The sequence below is a fragment of the Moschus berezovskii genome, chromosome 1 (assembly GCF_049115385.1).
Source record: "Moschus berezovskii isolate FMDL1 chromosome 1, NW_MosBer_1.0, whole genome shotgun sequence".
Lineage (NCBI taxonomy): Eukaryota > Metazoa > Chordata > Mammalia > Artiodactyla > Moschidae > Moschus > Moschus berezovskii.
The window spans coordinates 87,220,380-87,244,005 of record NC_142460.1 but is presented as its reverse complement, the minus strand read 5'-3'; the positions used below and the strand labels follow the sequence as shown (position 1 = coordinate 87,244,005).

General features: G+C 35.3%; 1 protein-coding gene across 1 annotated transcript in view; it reads right to left on the bottom strand.

The window, feature by feature from the left end:
- The window catches only part of STXBP5L (syntaxin binding protein 5L), a 347,821-nt gene that overhangs the window by 195,728 nt on the left and 128,467 nt on the right, over nt 1-23,626 (bottom strand). Inside the window, exon 6 of the mRNA XM_088837386.1 lies at nt 2,108-2,242. Coding sequence (XP_088693512.1) covers nt 2,108-2,242 — 135 coding nt within the window. The remainder of the gene's footprint in view (nt 1-2,107; nt 2,243-23,626) is intronic.

Here is a 23,626-nt window from a genome sequence, read left to right as displayed (position 1 = left end):
TCAGTGGGACTATATTACCATGGAACACACTTTTGGAAATCTGGTCGAAATAAAGCAATAAACAGTCAGCAGATAAGGTGGCTACTAATAATTTCTTGAGGCTATTTCAAAGTTATTTTCAGAGGTACATACAACTCCATAAAAAACTATATTTATATAAGTGGGAGATTCTATTCAGAATCACATGTATAAAATATTATGAAAAATAAAAGTGCCTTAATTTATTTCTTTAATTTCTCCTAGTTTTATCCTCCTTTATAATATACATTTTAAAATCTTCATTAGTTCAGAAAATAGGACGTATATAGACTATGTAAATACATGTAGGGTATAAGTCATAGTTCAGGTAGTATTAATCTGAATGATGAAAAGGATTTGTTAAGTAAATGAATATAGAAATAATACTGCAAGAGAAGTGAAATATGTGATCTATTTACAAAAAAACTTCTTAATTACTTTAGCAGCATTGAACTGAACACAAATCTATTACTATTTGTAATTAATAGCAAATTTGTATAAAATCTCTATCTCTCAGGTTTACTCTTGTCTATCAGTATCCCAAAACATTATGAAAACAAATATTAAGCTCAGCATTATGTAATGCTTTTATAGATTTAAGATTATAGGGGGAAAAGCCTTTCCCAAATAGCTGAATAAAAAATACTTTTTGAGACACATAACTGTCTATAGGACAAATGTTTTTTAAAATATATACATAGAATATTAAAATATATATGAACAAAAAAGCTCATACCAATCATAATTATAAATGAAAGCTTTAAGTCAACAGCACTGTGTATCTATTTTCATACTAATTTTCACTAACATCATCAGTTATTTAGTAGCCGCTCTGTGGAAATCACCAAAATAAGACAAACATGAAAAAAAAAAAAACGAGCAACAAACAAAGAATTCTTCCCTGAAGTTATTCTTATTCTAATAAGGAAGAGTTACCATTAATTTAAAAAACTCATTAGGACACAATACAAATGGATAATTGTAATAAGAATATAACTGCTAATATCCCCTTCCTATCAAGCAATATACATGTACACTGAAATATTGGGAATAGGGAATAGTAGATTTATTATGAAAACCAAAGTCAAATTTCATGAAAATAGGCTGTTTTAATCAGAGTTTTAGAAAAAAAACAATTATATAACTTAGAATATGTATATGTAAGAGAGAGAATGAGTCAACCTCAAGTCAAATGTACCTTATTAAGGACCTGATATGTACAGAGCATAAACATTTATTAAAGAAAAATAGTTTTCCCAATTAACACACTGACAAGGATAATTGTATATATACTACAAAAGATGGCTTGAAACTCCATAAAGTTTTACATTTGAGGGATTTCACATTTCACATGTGCAGAAACGTAAGTATAAGTGCCAAAGCCACATATCCAAAAGCTGTATATGTCACAGTATGAAAGATATTGATGAACTGATTCTTTTTAGAACCCAGAAAAATATGTTACTGGGGCAAGCAAAGAATAAGCTGCTGCTAAGTCACTTCAGTCGTGTCCGACTCTGTGCGACCCCATAGACGGAAGCCCACCAGGCTCCCCGGTCCCTGGGATTCTCCAGGCAAGAACACTGGAGTGGGTTGCCATTTCCTTCTCCAATGTGTGAAAGTGAAAAGTGAAAGTGAAGTGAAAGTGAAAGTGAAGAATAAGCTATCAGTGTTTAAAAACATGTGAACTGACCATGATTATTTTTAAATTAAACTATATGTGGTAACCATCCTCTTGCCATTCCCACTAGAAATGGTTATACTGACTATAAAGAAATGACATGATTTTCATGTATACCTTTTAGAATAAGCCTTACTATTTTACCACAAAGCTTGCATACATAGTAGCCCTTAATTATTTATAATATTTGTAAAAGCTAAAATTAGCATCTGTTAATACTACAATATCTATTTTTAAAAGACTTTATAATTTTCAATTATTTTAGATGAACTTTTCACTCAGATTCATCATAAATTAGCTACTGATGTGTCAAATAACTCTGGAATTTTATATATATATATATATATACACTATAAAACTCTAAAAAATATTTAATCCAAATATAGTGGTATTCAAGTTCAAACTTACAGTTCAATAGCCTTGTTCCACATGATAACATATCCAGAAAGAATGAAAGATTCAATATTTACAATATGTGTATTTCCTCTTTCTGTTCCAACATAGAGCCATTTACTCTGGAAAGGTAGATGACAGTAAGTAATTCTGAAAGAAAGAAAATTACAATTAAAATATCTAAATTTTATATCCAGTCAGCATTAAATTTTCTTTACATTTTTCACAGTGATAGCTATATTAACAATAAAATTTACTATATACTCAGTAGCATTTAATTATTAGCAGAGTTTATAGGGTAAATGACAAGATTATGTCATTAAAAATAATAATGATAAAGCAACGACTATTAAATAAGTGTCTGATATGGACACTGATATATATTATTTCTAATTCTGAAAATAGCTCTTCAAGACATATATACAACTTTTCTTAACAAAGAGGAAACTGATGTCAAGAATTTGTACTTCTACTTGCCTAGGATTGACAGCTAATAAGTGACAAAACTGGGATTCAAATCCATTACTGTCTGGTTGAAAAACTACTGCATTTCTACAAAGCTATGTTTGGATTTTTATAATAATGTCATTTGAAATAAAATTTAGGTATATATGAAACATAGTTTTCAGAGTTCTCAGACAGACTATAGCTTTGTCTACAGGAAGCAATAAATTGTTTACTTTTTCCCTGATGCTTAGCATTTAAATGGTATAAAGAAAACTTGTAAGGTTAGAGATCCATTATACTATTTCTTTATTTTTTTGTTCTGCCTTTATCTTCACAATGGGCTTTCTGACCAATTCTGGGAACTTGTTCCATAGCCAGAGCAACCATGACTCCTATATATGAAATCTGGGAATTTATTAGTCTTCTATTCACAGTATCATCACTTTTTCTAGTTTGGCCTACTTATGCTCCTTAACCACTTTTAAAAAGACATGGAGGATAAGTTCACAGTTATCTTCTTGCCAGAACTTGTTATTAAACCATAATATTTCCTAGAATTTATTTAGAAAAGGAGCTGGCCAACTGTTAGAAGAGAAAAACAGAATTCTGATGTTAAGCAGACAGACCACTACGAAAAAAAACCAAGGAAAGTGAATGATAAATTCCAAGAAGGATTTCATCTTGTACCTCTTTATGTAACAGTGAACATTTAGCATGTCAAATTTATATTTTCAATCTGGTTCATTGACTTTCTCTACACCCTTGTGTGTGTGCATGCTCAGTCATGTCTGACTCTTTGCAAGCCCATGGGCTAAATATAGCCTGCCAGGCTCCTCTGTCCATGGGATTTTCAAGGCAAGAATACTGGAGAGGGTTGCCATTTCCTACTCCAGGGGATCTTCCTGACCTAGGGATCAAACCCATGTGTCTTGCATCTCCCTGCATTGGCCAGGCAGGTTCTTTACAACTGCGTCACCTGGAAAACTCAAACTTTATCTATTCAAAAGTATCCTGCAGAAGGCACCAAACACACTAAATTCAAAAACTAGAAGTCCTGTTATTACATACACATTTACAGAGTTAATTGATAATCTAATTAAAATATAACATATATGATATTAGACAATTTTGATTAAACCTAAAGTCCACAAGTGCTGCTGCCAAATGAAGTTCTACAGGAAACTTAATAGTCATGTTTCTAGTCAATGGACAATCAAATTCCAATTCAATCTAGGTAGAAAGAAGAAGCTCATTTTAAAAAGGATTTATGATTACCCTTTCTGAATAATCAATAATCAAATCCCTTACAATTATACAATGGAAGTGACAGATTCAAGGGATCAGATCTGATAGACAGAGTGCCTGAAGAACTATGGGTTGAGGTTTGGGACACTGTACAGGAGGCAGTGATCAAGACCATCCCCAAGAAAAAGAAATGCAAAAATGCAAAATGGTTGTCTGAGGAGGCCTTTCAAATAGCTGAGAAAAGAAGAGAAGATAAAGGCAAAGGAGAAAAGGAAAGATGTACCCATTTGAATGCAGAGTTCCAAAGAATAGCAAGGAGAGATTAAGAAAGCCTTCCTCAGTGATCAATGCAAAGAAATAGAAGAAACAATACAATGGGAAAGACTAGAGATCTCTTCAAGAAAATTAGAGATAGTAAGGGAACATTTCATGCAAAGATGGGTGCAATAAAGGACAGAAATGATATGGACCTAACAGAAGCAGAAGATATTAAGAAGACGTGGCAAGAATATACAGGACTGTAAAATAAAAATCTTTGTGATCCAGATAACTATGATGGTGTGATACTCACCCACAGCCAAACATCCTGGAATGCAAAGTCAAGTGGGCCTTAGGAAGCATCATTACCAACAAAGCTAGTGGAGGTGATGGAATTCCAGTTGAGCTATTTCAAATCCTAAAGGCTGCTGCTGTGAAAGTGCTGCACTCAATATGCCAGCAAATTTGGAAAACTCAGCAATGGCTAAAGGACTGGAAAAGGTCAGTTTTCATTCCAATCCCCAAGACAGGCAATGCCAAAGAATGTTCAAACTACTACACAATTGCACTCATCTCACATGCTAGCAAAGCAATGCTCAGGCTTCAACATTACATGAACCATGAAATTCCATATGTTCAAGCTAGATTTAGAAAAGGCAGAGGAACCAGAGATCAAATTGCCAACATCTGTTGAGTCATCAAAAAAGCAAGAGAATACCAGAAAAACATCTACTTCAGTTTTATTGATTATGCCAAAGCCTTTGACTGTGTAGGTCACAACAAACTGTGGAAAATTATTCAAGAAATGGGATTACCAGACCACCTTACTTGCCCTCCTGAGAAATCTGTATGCAGGTCAAGAAGCATCAATTAGAAACAGACATGGAATAACAGACTGGTTCCAAATTGGGAAAGGAGTACGTCAAGGCTGTATATTGTCACCGTGCTTATTTAACTTGTATGTAGAGTACATCATGAGAAATGCTGAGCTGGATGAAGCACAAGCTGGAATCAAGATTGCCAGGAGAAATATCAATAACCTCAGATATGCAGATGATGCCACCTTCATGGCAGAAAGTGAAGAGGAACTAAAGAGCCTATTGATGAAAGTGAAAGAGGAGAGTGAAAAAGCCAGCTTAAAACTCAACATTCAAAAAACTAAGATCACAGCATCCGGTCCCATCACTTCATAGCAGATAGGTGGGGAAACAGTGGAAATAGTGACAGACTTTATTTTTTTCAGCTCCAAAATCACTGCAGATGGTGACTGCAGCCATGAAATTAAAAGATGCTGGCTCCTTGGAAGAAACGCTATGATCAACCTAGACAGCATATTAAAAAGCAGAGACATTACTTTGCTGACAAAGTTCCATCTAGTCAAAGCTATGGTTTTTCTAGTAGTTGTGTACGGATATGAGAATTGGACTATAAAGAAAGCTAAGTGCTGAAGAATTGATGCTTTTGAGCCGTGGTGTTGGAGAAGACTCTTGCGAGTCCCCTGGACTGCAAGGAGATCCAACCAGTCCATCCTAAAGGAAATCAGTCCTGAATATTCATTGGAAGGACTGATGCTGAAGCTGAAACTCCAATACTTTGGCCACCTGATGCAAAGAACTGACTCATTTAAAAAGACCCTGATGCTGGTAAAGATAGAAGGCAGGAGGAGAAGGGGATGACAGAGGATGAGATGGCTGGATAGCATCACCAACTCGACAGACATGAATCTGAGCAAGCTCTGGGAGTTGGTGATGGACAGGAAAGCCTGGCGTGTTGCAGTCCATGGGGTGGGGTTGCAAAGAGTTGGACATGACTGATCGACTGAACTGAACTTTCTGAACAAAAAGAGAATAAAAAAAATGTTAATCCCATTAAAATAGACACAAATACAGGAGTTCCGGGTAGAAAAGGAGCTAGCTTAAAGGTTGTATAGTCATTTATATGGTTAAGGAGAAAAGTCTAAGTAATGAGTCCTGAAGCAAGTGGCAAAATTCCAATACAGACTTTACATTATGTACAAGAACAATGGAATACATGAAGTTCCAAAGAGAATTATAAATATTCCTTGAACCACAGTACTGTATTCCTCATTCTGACTGATAAGAAACTAGAATCTTTACGACAAAAATGTTTCATCTTATGTCCAAAGTCCAACTGATGAGTAGTGGTTAAACAAATAAGAAAGAATTCCAGAATTAATCTGAACGCAATAAAATCACTAATTTGAAAAGACATATGCACCCCTATGTTCACTGCCTCATTACTAACAACAGCAAAGATATAGGAGCAACATAAGTGCCCACCAATACATGAATGGATAAAGGAGATGTGATATATACATATACAATGGAAAATTACTCAGCTACAAAATGAATAAAATCTTGCTATTTCTGGCAACATGGATGGATCTTTTGTTACATGAAACAAGTCAGGCAGAAATACATCTATCATATGATTTCACTTAAATGTGGTATCTTAAAAACAAATCAAATGAACATAATAAAATAAACAGTTATAGACAGAGAATAAACAGGTTTTTGCTGGAAGAGGGAAGTAGGAAGATGAGTGAAATAGGTGAAGGAAGTTAAGGGGTACAAACTTCTAGCTACAAAATAAAAGTCATATGGATGAAATGTATAGCATGGGAAATATAGTCAGTAATGTAATATCTTTGTATGGTGACAGTTAATAACTAAAATTATTGTGGTGATCATTATATATAGAAATACTGAATCACTGTTCACTCTTTATTGTAATAATCATTTCATGATGTATGTAAATAGTCATTACACTGTATATTTTAAGACAGTGCCATATGTCCATTTTATCACAGTAAAACTGCAAGCAAAAAAAGAAATTGAAATTTAAGGACAACCACTTGCAAAGAGCCAACTATACTTTCCTAAATAAAGCAACTACTTAAGCAATAGCCAATTCAATAATTCCTTGATTTGCTTTCAGGTCTTATTATAAAAGCCTTGCCCCTAGCTATCTGTGATCACTCCGAATCACTTCTATTGGCACTGCCCGATTCAAATTGATTTTTGCTGAAATAAACTCTTAAAAAAAAAGAATAAGTAATGTGATTGACTTAAGATGATGGACATAAGTGAAGGAGAATACATGATTATACTTGTGCTGTGTATCTGACACCCTGGAGAAGGGAATGGCTACCCACTTGATAAATGACTAATCAATAGTCCTACAGGATTAACTGACTGTACTTAATAATAGAATTTTCATTGATAATTTATTTACTACCACCACCACCTGAAAGATGATTTTCTATTTTATGTGGGCCTTGAAAAAATAATATTGTTTCTATATCCATATTTACTATCATTCTTTCACAGTAAATCACTTAAGATATCCTCAGTATCCCTTTCATTTATCCATGTATGTGGCCTTCACTGTACAATTCTTTATAAAAAGTCCTGTCTTCTCTAAAAAGGGAAACATCAGGTAACAATAATCAACAAGAAAAATCTTGCAAATAAACAATACTCAAAATGGGAATTACTCATAGAAGCATTAAGAATATAAATAATAGAAACAACTTTATGCCTATACATTTGAAGATTAGTTGCCTGTATCTAGCTAGAAATATAATACAAGAGATAAAACTAATTAGTGAAAAATTTAAATTTCATTGTCTTCAGTTCAGTTCAGTCGCTCTGTCGTGTCCGACTCTTTGCGACCCCATGAATCACAGCACGCCAGGCCTCCCTGTCCATCACCAACTCCTGGAGTTCACTCAAACCCACATCCACAGAGTCGGTGATGCCATCCAGCCATCTCATTCTCTGTCGTCCCCGTCTCCTCCCACCCCCAATCCCTCCTAGCATCAGACTCTTTTCCAGTGAGTCAACTCGTCGCATGAGGTGGCCAAAGTATTGCAGTTTCAGCTTTAGCATCAGTCCTTCCAATGAACACCCAGGATTGATCTCCTCTAGAATGGACTGGTTGGATCTCCTTGCAGTCCAAGGGACTCTCAAGAGTCTTCTCCAGCACCACAGTTCAAAAGCATCAATTCTTTAGCGGGGCTTTAATTAACCAGATAGTAAAAAAATTCTCTGAATTTTATTGTTCATAATTAGTTGGAAAACAAATGTAAGTCAAATTTTAAAAATAAGTCAAATCTTTGCATTCCCATAGGGAATAATATGGTTTTTTTGCAAATGCAATTCTGAGAAGCTTATTCTCAGTCTTCCACAGTGACAGAATTAACATTTTGTATCTAGAAGATTTCAATTTCCAAATGAGAGAAGCAAGTCAGTGGAAGCCACATGGAGAGAGTGAGAATGAGTCACAGGTCTTCTGTGAAATTAAGTAGGGAAATTAAGTAGAAGTATAATGGAAATTAAGTAGGGAAATTAAGTAGAAGTATATGGAAGCCATACTCCACCCCATAAGATGCCTCTCCCTATCTCAGGAGTTAGTGAAGGCCAACTAGGGAACCTGAACTTCCGTCTCACCAGTTAGCGATTAGAGGACACCTGCGCTTCTGCTGCTAGCGCAATGTCAAAACAACCCACCCAAAATCAAAGGTTTAAACAAGGCCTAGGGTATCAGACTGGAGAAGGAAATGGCAACCCACTCCAGTGTTCTTGCCTGGAGAATCCCAGGGACGGGGGAGCCTGGTGGGCTGCCGTCAGTGGGGTTACACAGAGTTGGACACGACTGAAGTGACTTAGCAGCAGCAGCAGCAAGGTATCAGACGGAGAAGGCAATGGCAAGCCACTCCAGTACTCTTGCCTGGAAAATCCCATGGACGGAGGAGCCTGGAAGGCTGCAGTCTATGGGGTTGCTGAGGGTCGGACACGACTGAGCGACTTCACTTTCACACATTGGATAAGGAAATGGCAACCCACTCCAGCGTTCTTGCCTGGAGAATCCCAGGGACGGGGGAGTCTGGAGGCTGCCGTCTATGGGGTCGCACAGAGTCAGACACGACTGAAGTGACTTAGTAGCAGCAGGGTATCAGAATATTATACTGGAAATGTTCAGCTTGATATAAAAAATCATGCATATCAAAAAAAAGAAAAATTTCAACGGGAATGTATGAAAAATACATACCAACATGAAGATGATACAGATGTTAGAATTTACTGATAAATATTTAAAAGAAGGTATCGTAAAAATGGAATAATTATGAATAAAATAAAATTAAAGAAGTAGAAAGTATCAGCAAAGAAATGGGAGTATAAAGAAGAACAAAATACAAATTTCACTACTGAAAAGTACAATAAAGAAAATATTTTTTAAAAAGAATATATTTAAACTGGAAAGTGTTTTCCCTATGTTCTCCTCTAGGAGTTTTATAGTTTCTGATCTTACATTTAGAACTTTAATCCATTTTGAGTTTATTTTTGTGTACGGTGTTAGGGAGTGTTCTAGTTTCATTCTTTTACAAGTGTTTGACCAGTTTTCCCAGCACCACTTGTTAAAGATTGTCTTTTCTCCATTGAATATTCTTGCCTCCTTTGTCATATGGGGAGGGAGGTGGGAGGGGGGGTCAAGATGGGGAACACATGTACACCTGAGGCAGATTCATGTCAATGTATGGCAAAACTAATACAATAATGTAAAGTAATTAGCCTCCAATTAAAATAAATAAATTAAAAAAAAAGAATATATTTAAGCCTACAGATAAACTGAACAGCAGAATGGAGGAAACAGAAGAAAGAGTCAGTGAATTCAAATATAAAACGTTTATCCAATCTGTAAAACAGAAAATAGATGTAAAAAAAAAAAAAAAGAGACTCAGAGACCTGTGGGACAAAAACAAAAGATCTAAAAATCATGTTATCAGTTTCCCAGAAGGAAAAGGATGGGGCTGAAAAAGTAGTCCAAAAATGTTTAGAACCTTTCCAAAATTGGTAAAAGTCAAATATAACCAAGACAGATCATAACCAAACATCTGAAAACTAAAAAAGAAAAGAAAAAAATCTTGAAGGTGGCAAGAGACAAACAATACTTTAACTACAGGGGAACATGCCAATGATAGTAGATTTCTCATCAGAAAACAGGGAGCCAAAAGGAAGTAGAGCATTACTCAAGGGTATAAAGAAAAGAACTGTCAACCCAGAATTCTATCCACACCAAATATATTTCTATTTCTATTAAAAATGAAGGAAAATCAAGAAATTGTCACTAACAGATCAACTCAAAGAGAATGGTTAAAGGGAATTTACTTAACAAAAATGAATGATAAAAAAGGAAAATCTGAATATCAAGTGTGAATAAAAATAACAAAAAGTAAAAATATGAGTAAGTATAATATATTTTCATTCTCTTGAATTCCCTAAATTATGTTTGACAGTTGAAAAAAAATTATAACACAGTCCGAGATATTTGTTTACATATAATGAAGCGCCTACAGCAACCTCTAAAGAAGTGATACAAAGAGACACTAAAAAATAAAGACAAATCCAAATGAAATTCTGAAAAAAAATTAAAAACAGAACAGCAAGAAAAAAATACCAAGTGAAAAATACAGAGATTTTCTCCAACAAGCAGACTACAAAAAATAAAATGAGATCTTAAGTCCTGAGGTATCAATTACAGAAAATATAAACACCAACTAAAATACACAGATTGACAGATTGAGTTTAAAAAAAAAAACCCAACTATACACTGTCTACAAGAAACTTTACTTATATAGAGCTAACAAGAAGAACAAGGTATACCACACAAACATTAATCAAAAGAAAGCAGAATAAGTTATATAATATCAAATAAAAAAAGAGTTCTGAGCCAAGAAAATAACCAGAGAGACATTATGTAAAGATAAAGTATCAGTCCACCAAGAAGAAATAGTAATCCCAAATGTGTGTGCATACACCAAACAACAGGTTGCAAAATACATGAAGCAAAAACTGATAAAACTAAAAAGAAAAAAAGAATTTATGATTCTAGTAGGAGACTTCAACACCTGTCTCTAGAAAATCAGTAAGGATACAAAAGAACTCAATACAGCCATGAGCCAACAGGAAGTAATCAATATTTATAAATTAATCTGCCAAACAACAGCAAAATAGACATTCTATCCTAGAAGTCACAAAAAAACATATATTAAGACAGATGATATCCTGGGTTAAAAAACAAACCTCAATAAATTTAACATAATTCAGGTCATATAGAATGTGTTATCTAAACACAATGGAATCAAGAAATCAATAGAAGAACGATAATAGGAAAAATCTCCAAATATTTAGAACTAAGCAACATACTTGTAATCCATGGGCCTAAGAAGTCGTCACAAGTGAATTCAAAAAATACACTGAACTGAATGACATTGGAAATGCAATATATCAAAACAGGTGAGAGCTTAGATATTGATTTGAAACTTTTCCCAAAGCAACACCAAAAGGGAATTTATAGCACTGAATATTTATGTTACTAAAAAGGAAAAAGTTTCAAATCAGCGTCTAATCTCCCACTCTAAAGAATCTAGAAAAATAAGAGCAAAAGAAATCCAAACCAAGAAGACAAAAAAAATAATAAAAGAGCAGAAATTATGAAATTGAAAACACTAAAACAATGGAGATATAAAGCTAAGGTATAAATTTAAATACAATTATAGAACTTGAGTGCTAAAATCTATAAAACACAGATGAAAGAGAAGATATAAGTAAACAAAGTGTGTTCATAAATTTTAATACTCAACATTGTAAAAATGTCAGTTTACATTTTTATAAAACTCTGGCATAGTATTTTTATAGATTTTGTTGACATGCTTATTTAAAATTTATATGAAAGGTAAAGGAACAAGAACAACTAAAACAATTGTGTAACTCATAATCATTGAAACAAAAAGCAATTCCTTGAAAAGTTCAATAAAACAGAAAAATCTCTGGCAAAACTGACAAGAAAAAAAAGATAGGAAAGACAATTGACCAATATTAGGAATTAAAAAGGAATATTACTGTAGATTATACAAAGTTAAATATGATAGTAACAATTTTACAAAGTATATCTGACAACTTATGACATGAACTAATTCCTCAGAAAAGCAAAAATCAGAGCAATTCCCCAAATATGAAGTAGACAGATTAGTCCCTATAACTACTAACAAATTTTAATTTATAATTTTTAAACTTCCAGAAAAGAAATCTTCAGCCCCATGTAGTTTCACAAGAGAATTCTATCGATACTTAAAGAAAAATTATCACCAACTATAACAATCTTTTCCAGAAAATACAAGAGGGAAAACTTCCCAAGTCATTCTATAAAGACAGGATTACCTGAGAGTGAAATCAAATGAGGACAATATAATAAAGAAAACCAAAAGTAACTTATAGTTGTCATTTCAATTTAGTAAAGCTGGGAAGAGGGAGAAAACTATGCACCAATAATCCTCATGGACACTGGTGTAAAAGTCCTTAACAAAAGATTATCCAATAGAATATAGCAATATATAAAAAGACCAACAGAGGCTTATTCCAGGAACGCAAGGCTAACTCAATATTTGGAAATCAGTCAATGTAATTCATCATATAACAGTTTAAAAGAGATAACATAATCATATCAATTCATGCAGAAATAGCATTTGACAAAATTCAACACACATTCACATTAACAGCAAAAATAGCATTAGAGAGTACTCTCTCAACTTCATAAAGATCACGTTACCAGAGCCTACAAGAATATACTTAGTAGTGAAAGAATGAATACTTTCTTCCCTAAAGATCAAGAACAAGGCAGCATGGCTTTTCTTATCCTTTTGATCCTTCTTCTTAAACATAGTTTGAGGAAGTTCCAGCCAGTGCAAGAAAGCAAGAAAAAGAAATAAAGGCATGTAATGCGTAAAACTTCCCTGTTTGCAGATAATATGATGGCAACATAGAAAATTCTAAGATCTGCAAAGAAACTCATAGAGTTAATAAGTTCAGTAATGTTGCAACATATAAGATAAACATACAAAACTCAGTTGTATTTCTGTCTACAAGCAATGAACACGTAGAAGCTGAAAATTGAAATGCAACACCACTTATAATCATTCAAAATATGATATACTGAGATATAAATCTAAAAACAATTATATAACTCAAGTGCTAAAATCTACAAAACCCAGATGAAAGAAAAGATATAAGTAAACAAACTGTGTTCATGAATTTTAATACTCAACATTGTAAAAAACATCAGGTTACATTTTATAAAACTCTGGCAAAGTATTTTTGTAGATTTTGTTGACATGTTTATTTTAAAATTTATATCAAAAGGCAAAGGAACAAGAATAACTAAAGCAATTGTGCAAAGGAAGAATGAAGTGGGAGGAAACAGCCTACCCAATTTTAAGACCATATTTATCCACCGTAAATAAGACTGTTGTACTTGCAGAGGGATAGAAAGATAGACCAATGCAACAGAATAGAAAACACAGAAAAATGAACCCATTTAATAGGTCCAAATGACTTTTGACAAATTTGGAAGGCAATTCAATGAAAGAAGGTCAACAAATAGTACTAAAGAACTGGATATCTTCTGAGACAAAATTGAATCTCTACCTAAACTTCAAACATTACACAAAAACTAACTTGAAGAAGACCATACATTTATATTTACATGTAAAATATAAAACTCTACCAAAAGAGGAGAAAATCCTTGGGATCTTGGATGAAGTAGTAAGTTCACAGATTTGATGTAAAAGTGAGTGATCCATAATGACAGAACTAATAAATTGTGCTTCATCAAAATATAAAACATCTTCTATACAAAAGAATCTTTTATGAGCATGAAAATAGAAGCTACAGACTGGAGAAAATATTTACAAATCACATATTCAACAAAAGACTAGTATTAAGAATGAATTTTTTGATGCTCAGAACTTAATGGTTAAAAATAAAAATACATGAGAAAGTGCTAACAAATGGAAAATCAATTTTATGAGACCCAGGAGAGAAGTGAAATCTTGGAACAAACTACAACTTCAAAATTTCGATATAAGGAGGAGTTCTTAGGGAAACCAAAAAACAAGGGAGACAAAATCAAGGACACTAGAAAAATCTGAAGCTTCTGGTACCCATAACCACAGCAAACATTGATACAGCCTAACTCCTTATTGTGTCAACATAAAACCTGACATTAAAGGCCTATCTAGGGAATTCCTTGGTGGTCCAGTGGCTAAGACTGTACACTCCCAAAACAGGGGGCCTGGGTTTGATCCCTAGTCAGGGAACTAGATCCCACATGCCACAACTAAGACCCTATGCAGCCAAATAAATAAAAATAATTTTTTTTAAAGGCCTATATACCTCAAGTACTGAGGTACTTGAAAAGTACTGAAACTCCAATATTTTGGCCACCTGATGCAAAGGGCTGACTCATTTCAAAAGACCCTGATGTTGGGAAAGATTGAGGGCAGGAGGAGAAGGGGACGACAGAGGATGAGATGTTTGGATGGCATCACCGACTCAATGGACATGAGTTTGCATAAACTCCGGGAGTTGGTAATGGACAGGGAGGCCTGGCGGTTCATGGAGTCGCAAAGAGTCGGACACAATTTAGTGACTGAACTGAACTGAACCTCAAGTACTATTACCCAATATACATGCCAAATTTTCAAAAAAAAATTACAAGGCATGCTAAAAAGCAAGAGAAAACATATGAAGAGACAAAGGAACATGAGAACCAGATTCGGATGTGACAAAAATAATATACTTATATATAGGTAAGAAATTTTAAATAACTGATTAATATTTTAAGTGCTCTAGAAGAAACAGTAAAGGATATGAAAGATGGGTAATGTAAGCAAAGAGATAAAAACGACAGCATTTCAAATGGAAATGTTAGATATGAAAACCATTGCAAAGAAAATAAAGAATGCATTTTGATGACTTCGTCAAACATGGCCAAGTTAATAATCAATGAACTTGAACACAGGTTATTAGAAACTTTTAAAACTTATATACAAGAAGAAACAAAAGAGGCAAGAGGAGAATACCCAAGAACTGTGGGATAGTTTCAGAAGGTGCAATATACATATAAATGGAAGAACAGAAGAGAGAATTGAATAGAAGTATTTGAAGCAAAAATGGCTAAGAACTTCCCAAAATTAAAGACAAACATCAAATCACAGATCCAGGAAGCTTAGAGATACCTCGGAGGCAAAAATATACAAAATCTACACTTAAGTATACCATACACAAACTGCAAAAAACCAAAAACAAAGAGAAAATCTTGAATAAACCCAGGGGTGGAGGGAAAGCCCCTTACCTACAATACTTATAGAGAAAAAAGGACAAGAATTAGAGTAGACGTCTCATCATAAACAATGCAAGAAAGAACTAAAGTGGAGTGAAACAATTAAAGTGCTGATAGAAAAAAAAAACAAAACTCATCAACCTAGATTTGTATGTCTGAAGAAAAGATGCTCCAAGTGCGAAGAAATAAAGACACTCAGAGTGCAGCCACTATGGAAAACAGTATGGAAATTTCTCAAAAAATTAAGAATACAACTACTATATGATCCAGAAATTCCACTCCTGGGTATATATCCAAAAAAAGAAAAAAATGCACACCACTAATTTGAAAAGATACACACACCTCAATCTTCATAGTAGCACTATTTACAATAGCCAAGAAATGAAAGCAACCTAAGTATCCCTCAACAGATGAACTAATAAAGAAGATGTGATACACACACATAGACACAATGGAATAATACTCAGATATAAAAAGAGCGAAATTTTGAAACTTGTAGCAATGTGGCTGGATCTAGAGAATATATTACGCTTAGTGAAATAGAGAAAGACAAATATTGTATGTTATCACTTTTATGTGGAATCGAAAAAAAATAATACAAACAAATGTATACAGCAAAGTAGAAACAGATTCAGAGATATAGAAAACAAACTAGTGATTACAATGGGCGGATAGAGAAGGTAGGAGGGGTAAATTAGACACATGGGATTAAGAGATACAAATTACTATGTATAAAATAGATAAGCAACAAGGATATATTATACAGAAGAGGAAATTAGTGTTATTACCTTGCAATAATTTTTAATGGAGCATCATCTATAAAAAATACTGAATCACTATACTGTAGACTTGAAATTAATATAATACTGTAAATCAACTATAATTTTAAAGTCTCCAAAAAATTTTTTTAATTAAAAATTCTGGGAGATGGAAGATGGTGGAGGAGTAAGATGCAGAGATTGCCAGTTCAGTTCAGTTCAGTAGCTCAGTTGTGTACGACTCTTTCCGACCCCATGAATCACAGCACGCCAGGCCTCCCTGCCCATCACCAACTCCCGGAGTTCACTCAAACTCATGTCCATCGAGTCAGTGATACCATCCAGTCATCTCATCCTCTGTTGTCCCCTTCTTCTCCTGCTCCCAATCCCTTCCAGCATCCGAGTCTACCAGTGAGTCAACTTTTCGCATGAGGTGGCCAAAGGACTGGAGTTTCAGCTTTAGCATCAGTCCTTCCAATGAACACCTAGGATTGATCTCCTTTAGAATGGACTGGTTGGATCTCCCTGCAGTCCAAGGGACTCTCAAGAGTCTTCTCCAGCACCACAGTTCAAAAGCATCAATTCTTCGGTGATCAGCTTTCTTCACAGTCCAACTCTCACATCCATACATGACCACAGGAAAAACCATAGCCTTGACTAGATGGACCTTGGTTGGCAAAGTACCGTCTCTGCTTTTTAATATACTATCTAGATTGGTCATAACTTTCCTTCCAAGGAGTAAGCGTCTTTTAATTTCATGGCTGCAATCAGCATCTGCAGTGATTTTGGAGCCCAAAAAAATAAAGTCTGACACTGTTTCCACTGTTTCTCCATCTATTTCCCATGAAGTGATGGGACCGGATGCCATGATCTTAGTCTTCTGAATGGTGAGCTTTAAGCCAACTTTTTCACTCTCATCTTTCACTTTCATCAAGAGGCTTTTCAGTTCCTCTTCACTTTTTGCCATAAGGGTGGTGTCATCTGCATATCTGAGGTTATTGATATTTCTCCTGGCAATCTTGATTCCAACTTGTGCTTCTTCCAGCCCAGCGTTCCTCATGATATACTCTGCATATAAGTTAAATAAGCAGGGTGACAATATACAACCTTGACGTACTCCTTTTCCTATTTGGAACCAGTCCATGCCCAACCTCCCCCCAAATACATCAAAAACTCATCAAGATATGGAACAATTCCTACAAAGAAACCTCCAGGCAGCAGCAGATGACCCAGGCTTCCAGGGGGATAGGTTAAGCTCCCTAAAATGAGGTAGGAGAGAGGAGGGAGACGTAAAAATGGAAAAGATGGAGAACTTCTGGGCAACTTGTATCCCCAAGGGAGGGAAGGATCCCTGAAATAGGAGTTTCCATGCACAGGGAAACACCTTCACAGGTGGGCCCAAAGGAGAGCTGTGAAGTCTTGGAAAACCAGACAAACCAGGTACTTGGAGGGCAATAAACAGAATTCAGAATAATGACAGTAAAGATGCTCCAAAGACTTGAAAATAGAATGGAGAAATGCAAGAAGCATTTCAGTTCAGTTCAGTTCAGTTCAGTTCAGTCGCTCAGTCGTGTCCGACTCTCCGCGACCCCATGAATCACAGCACGCCAGGCCTCCCTGTCCATCACCAACTCCCGGAGTACACTCAAACTCATGTCCACAGAGTCGGTGATGCCATCCAGCCATCTCATTCTCCGTCGTCCCCTTCTCCTCCCGCCCCCAACCTTTCCCAGCATCAGAGTCTTTTCCAGTGAGTCAACTCGTCGCATGAGGTGGCCAAAGTATTGGAGTTTCAGCTTTAGCATCAGTCCCTCCAATGAACATCCAGGATTGATCTCCTTTAGAATGGACTGGTTGGATAACACAGTTAATACAATCACCAAGAACACAGAAGAAATAGAGAATAAACAAAAAGAGATGAATAACACAATTACTGAAATTAAAAATACTCTAGAAGGAACCAACAGCAGAATAACTGAGGCAGAGGAATGGATAAGTGAGCTGGAGGATAGAATACTGGAAATAACTGTTGAAGAGCAGAATAAAGGGAAAGGAATGAAAAGAATTGAGGAAAGTCTCAGACAATATTTTGGACAATAGTCAATGGACCAACATTCACGTTATAGCGGTCCCAGAGGAAGAAAAAAGAAAGGCACTGAGAAAATTTTTGAAGAAACTATAGTTGAAAACGTCCCCAAAATGGGAAAGGAAATAGTCAGTCAAGTCCAAGAAACGCAGAGAATCCCCTACAGGTTAAACCCAAGGAGAAACACATTGAGACAAATATTAATCAAGCTAACAAAGATTTAGCACAAAGGAGGAATATTAAAAGCAGCAAGAGAAAAGCAACAAGTAACATACAAGGGAAAAAACCATATGATTAATAGCAGATCTTTCAGCAGAAACTCTACAGGCCAGAAGGAAATGGCAGGATATATTTAAAGTACTGAAAGAGAAAAACTCACAACTACAATGACTATACTCAGCAAAGATCTCGTTCAAAATTGATGCAGAAATCAAAAGCTTTACAGACAAGCAGATGTTAAGAGAATTCAGCACCACCAAACCAGCCTGCAAGAATACTAAAGGGACTTACATAGCCAGTAAACACAAAAGAAATCAAAGACCTACAAAAAACAAACCCAAAACAATCAAGAAAATGCCAAAAGGAACATATGTATCAATAATTACCCAAAATGTTAATGGAATAAATGCACCAACCAAAAGATACAGACTCAATGGATAAAATAATAAGACTCATATATATGCTGCCTACAGGAGATCCACTTTAGACATAGAGACACAAAAACACTGAAAGTAAAAGGATGGAAAAAGATATTCCATGTGAATGGAAACCAAAAGAAAGCTGCAGTGCCAATCCTTATTTCAGACAAAATAGACTTTAAAATAAAGAATATCACAAGAAACAAACAAACAAAAAAAAAGAATATCATAAAAAACAAAGAAGGACACTACATCATGATCAAGGGATCAATCCAAGAAGAAGACATAACAATTGTAAATGTCTATGCACCCAACATAGGAGCACCTCAATACATAAGGCAAACACTAACAGGCATAAGAGGAGAAATTGACAGCAACACAATAATAGTAGGGGACTTTAACACCCCACTTTCACCAATGGACAGATCATCAAAACAGAGAATCAATAAGGAAACACAAACCTCAAATGAAACATTAGACCAAACGGACCTAACTGCTATCTTCAGGATTTCTGTAGAAGAATACACTTTCTTTTCAAGTGCACATGAAACATTCTCCAGGATAGATCACATCTTGGGCCACAAATCAAGCCTCAGTAAATTTAAGAAAACTGAAATTGTATCAGGTATCTTCTCGGACCACAACACTATGGGACTAGATATCAACTACAGGAAAAAAACAGCAAAAAACACAAATTCACGGAGATTAAACAATACATTACTAAATAACAAAGATGTTCCTGAAGATATAAGAAACAAATGACAGTGAAAACACTATGACCCAAAACCTATGGCACTCAGCAAAAGCAGTTCTAAGAGGGAGGTTTATGGTGACACAGTCATACCTCAAGAAACAAGAAAAGCATTGACTAGACAGCTTAACTCTACACCTAAAGCAGCTGGAAAAAGAAAAAAAAAAAAAACCAAACTCAGTAGAAGGAAGGAGATCATAAAAATTAGAGCAGAAATAAGTGAAAAAGAAATGAAGAAAACAATAAAAAAGATTAATAAAACTAAAAGCTGGTTCTTTGAGAAGATAAACAGAATTGACAAACCACTAGCCAGATGCATCAAGAAAAAAAAGGGTGAAAAATCAAATCAATAAAATTAGAAATGAAAAAAGAGAGGTTACAACAGACAACACAGAAATACAAAGGATCATAAGATAATATTATGAGCAATTATATGTTAATAAAATGGACAACCTAGAGGAAATGGACAGATACTTAGATCAGCCTCCCAAGACTGAACCAGGAAGAAATAGAAATTATGAACAACCCAATTACAAACACTGAAATTGAAACAGTGATCAAAAATCTTCCCAAAAACAAAAGCTGAGGGCCAGATGGCTTCACAGGGGAATTCTATCAAACATTTAGAAAAGAGCTAATGCCTATTTTTCTGAAACTCTTCCAAAAAACTGCAGAGGAAAGAACACTTCCAAACTCATTCCACAAGGCCACAATCACCCTGACACCAAAACCAGGAAAAGACAACACGAAAAAAGAAAATTACAGGCCAAAATCACTGATGAACACAGATGCAAAAATCCTCAACAAAATTCTAGTAAACAGAATCCAACACATTAAAAAGCTCATATACCATGATCAAGATGGGTTTATTCCAGGGATGCAAGGATTCTTCAATATATGCAAATCAGTCAATGTGATACAACCATATCAACAAACTGAAAGGTAAAAATGATATGATCATCTCAATAGATGCAGAAAAAACCTTAGATAAAATGCAGCATCCAATTATGATAAAAACACTTCAAAAAATGGGCATAGAAAGGAACTTACTGCAACATAGCAAAGGCCATATGTGAAAAACCTACAGCAAACATTTTTCTCAATGGTGAAAAACTAAAACCTTTCCCTCTAAGATAAGGAACAAGACAAGGGTGTCCACTCTCACCACTATTATTCAACATAGTTTTGGAAGTCCTAGATACGGCAATTAGAGAAGAAACCCAAATAAAAGCAATCCAGATTGGAAAAGAAGAAGTAAAACTCTCACTGTTTGCAGATGACATGGTACTACATATAGAAAACCCAAAAGAAACTATTACAAAACTACTAGAGCTAATCAGCAAATTCAGAAAGTTGTGGGATACAAAGTCAATACACAGAAATCACTTACACTCTTATATACTAACAATGAAAAATCAGAAAAAGAAATTAAGGAATCAATACCATTCACCATTGCAACAAAAAGAATTAAATATCTAGGAATAAACCTACCTAAGGAAACAAAAGACCTGTATATGGAAAGCTATAAGACACTGATGAAAGAAAGGAAACAAAAGACCTGTATATGGAAAGCTATAAGACACTGATGAAAGAAATCAAAGATGACATAAACAGATGGAGAGATATTCCATTTTCTGGGGTAGGAAGATTCAATATTGTAAAATGACTATACTACCGAATTCAATCTACAGATTCAGTGTGATCCCTATCAAATTACCAATGACTTTTTTCACAGAACTAGAACAAAAAGTTTCACAATTCATATGGAAACACAAAAGACCCTGAATAGCCAAAGCAGTCTTGAGAAAGAAGAATGGAGCTGGAGAAATCAACCGTCCTGACTTCAGACTATACTACAAAGCTACAGTCATCAAGACAGTATGGTACTTGCACAAAAATAGACATATAGACCAATGGAACAAGATAGAGAACCCGTAGATAAACCCATACACCTATTTTTGACAAAGGAGGAAAGAATATACAATGGGGCAAAGACAGCCTCTTTGATAAGTGGTGCTGGGAAAACTGGGCAGCTACATGCAAAAGAATGAAATTAGATCACTACCTAATGTCATACAAAAAGATAAACTCAAAATGGATTAAAGACCTAAATATAAGACCAGAAACTATTAAACTCTTATAGGAGAACATAGGTAGGACACTCGATGACATAAATCAAAGCAAGATCTTCTATGATCCACCTCCTAGAGTAATGGGAAAAAACAAACAAACAAACAAAAAAGAACAAATGGCACCTAATTAAACTCAAAAGCTTTTGCACAGCAAAGGAAACTACAAACAAGGTGAAAAGACAACCCTCAGAACGGGAGAAAATAATAGCAAGGGAAACAACTGATAAAGAATTAATTTTCAAAATATATAAGCAGCTTATTCAACTCAATACCAGAAACTGGTTGCAAACAACAACCCAATCAAGAAGTGGGACAGGGACCTGAAGAGACGTTTCTCCAAAGAAGATATACAGATGGTGAATGAGCACACGCAAAGACGGTCAACATCGCTCATTATCAGAGAAATGCAAATCAAAACTGCAGTGAGATATCACCTCACACCAGTCAGAACGGCCATCATCAAAAAGTCTACAAACAATAAATGCTGGAGAGGGTGTGGCGAAAAGGGAACACTCCTGCACTGCTGGTGGGAATGCAAACTGATACAGCCACTATGGAAGACGGTATGGAGACTCCTCAAAAAGGTAGGATTAAAACTATCATAAGATCTAGCCATCCCACTCCGAGGCATATACCCTGAGGAAATCAAACCTGAAAAACACATACGTACCCCAGTGTTCACTGCAGCACTATTTACAATAGCTAGAACAGGGAAGCAACCTAGATGTCCCTCAACAGATGAATGGATAAAGAAGCTGTGTGAAGTAAGTCAGAAAGAAATATAAATATCATATACTGACACATATATATGGAATCTGAAGAGATGGCACTGATGAATTTATTTTCTGAGCAGCAATGAAGAAACCAACATAGAGAACAGACCTATGGACAAGGTGGGAGGAGGGTAGGGAGAAGGGGAGATGTATGGGGAGAGTAACATAGAAATTTACAATGCCATGAGTAAAACAGATAGCCAATGGGAATCTGCTGTACGACTTAGGGAACTCAAACAGGGGCTCTGCAACAGGCTGAAGGGCTGAGGTGGGGAGGGATTTGGGAGGAGGTCTGGGAGGGAGGGAACATGGGTGTACCTATGGCTGATTATTGTTGATGTATGACAGAAAACCACAAAATTCTGTAAAGCAGTTATCCTTCAAAATAAATAAGATACAAGGATGCAATGTAAAGAACAAGGAATGTAACCAATATTTTACAACTTTAAATGGAGTATAATCCATGAAAATATCTAATCATTATGTGGTATACCTAAAACTAATACAACACTGTAAATCAACTTTACTTCAATTTAAAAACAAAAATTTTAAGTACAAAAGAAAATATTCTTTGCTAGTAATGCTGTATGGTGGCAAGAATACATAGAAGAACTATACAAAAAATATCTTAATGGCCCAGATAACCACGATGGTGCGATCACTCACCTAAACTCAGACATCCTAGAGTTGAAGTCAAGTGGGCCTTAGGAAGCATTACTACAAACAAAGCTAGTAGAGGTGATGGAATTCCAGTTGAGCTATTTCAAATCCTAAAAGTGCTGCACTCAATATGCCAGAAATTTTGGAAAACTCAGCAGTGGCCACGGGACTGGAAAAGGACAGTTTTCATTCTAATCCCAAAGAAAGGCAATGCCAAAGAATGCTCAAACTACCGCACAGCTTTCACTCATCTCACACACTAATAAAGTAATGCTCAAAATTCTCCAAGCCAGGCTTCAACAGTACATGAACCACAAACTTCCAGATGTTCAAGCTGGATTTAGAAAAGAGGAATCAGAGACCAAATTGCCAACATCCGTTGGATCATCAAAAAAGCAAGAGAGTTCCAGAAAAACATCTACTTCTGCTTTATTGACTATGCCAAAGCCTTTAACTGCACAATTGCACTCATCTCACATGCTAGTAAGGTTATGTTCAAAATTCTTCAAGTTGGGCTTCAGCAGTATGTGGATTGAGAACTTCCAGATGTACAAGATGGGTTTACAAAATGCAGAGGAACCAGA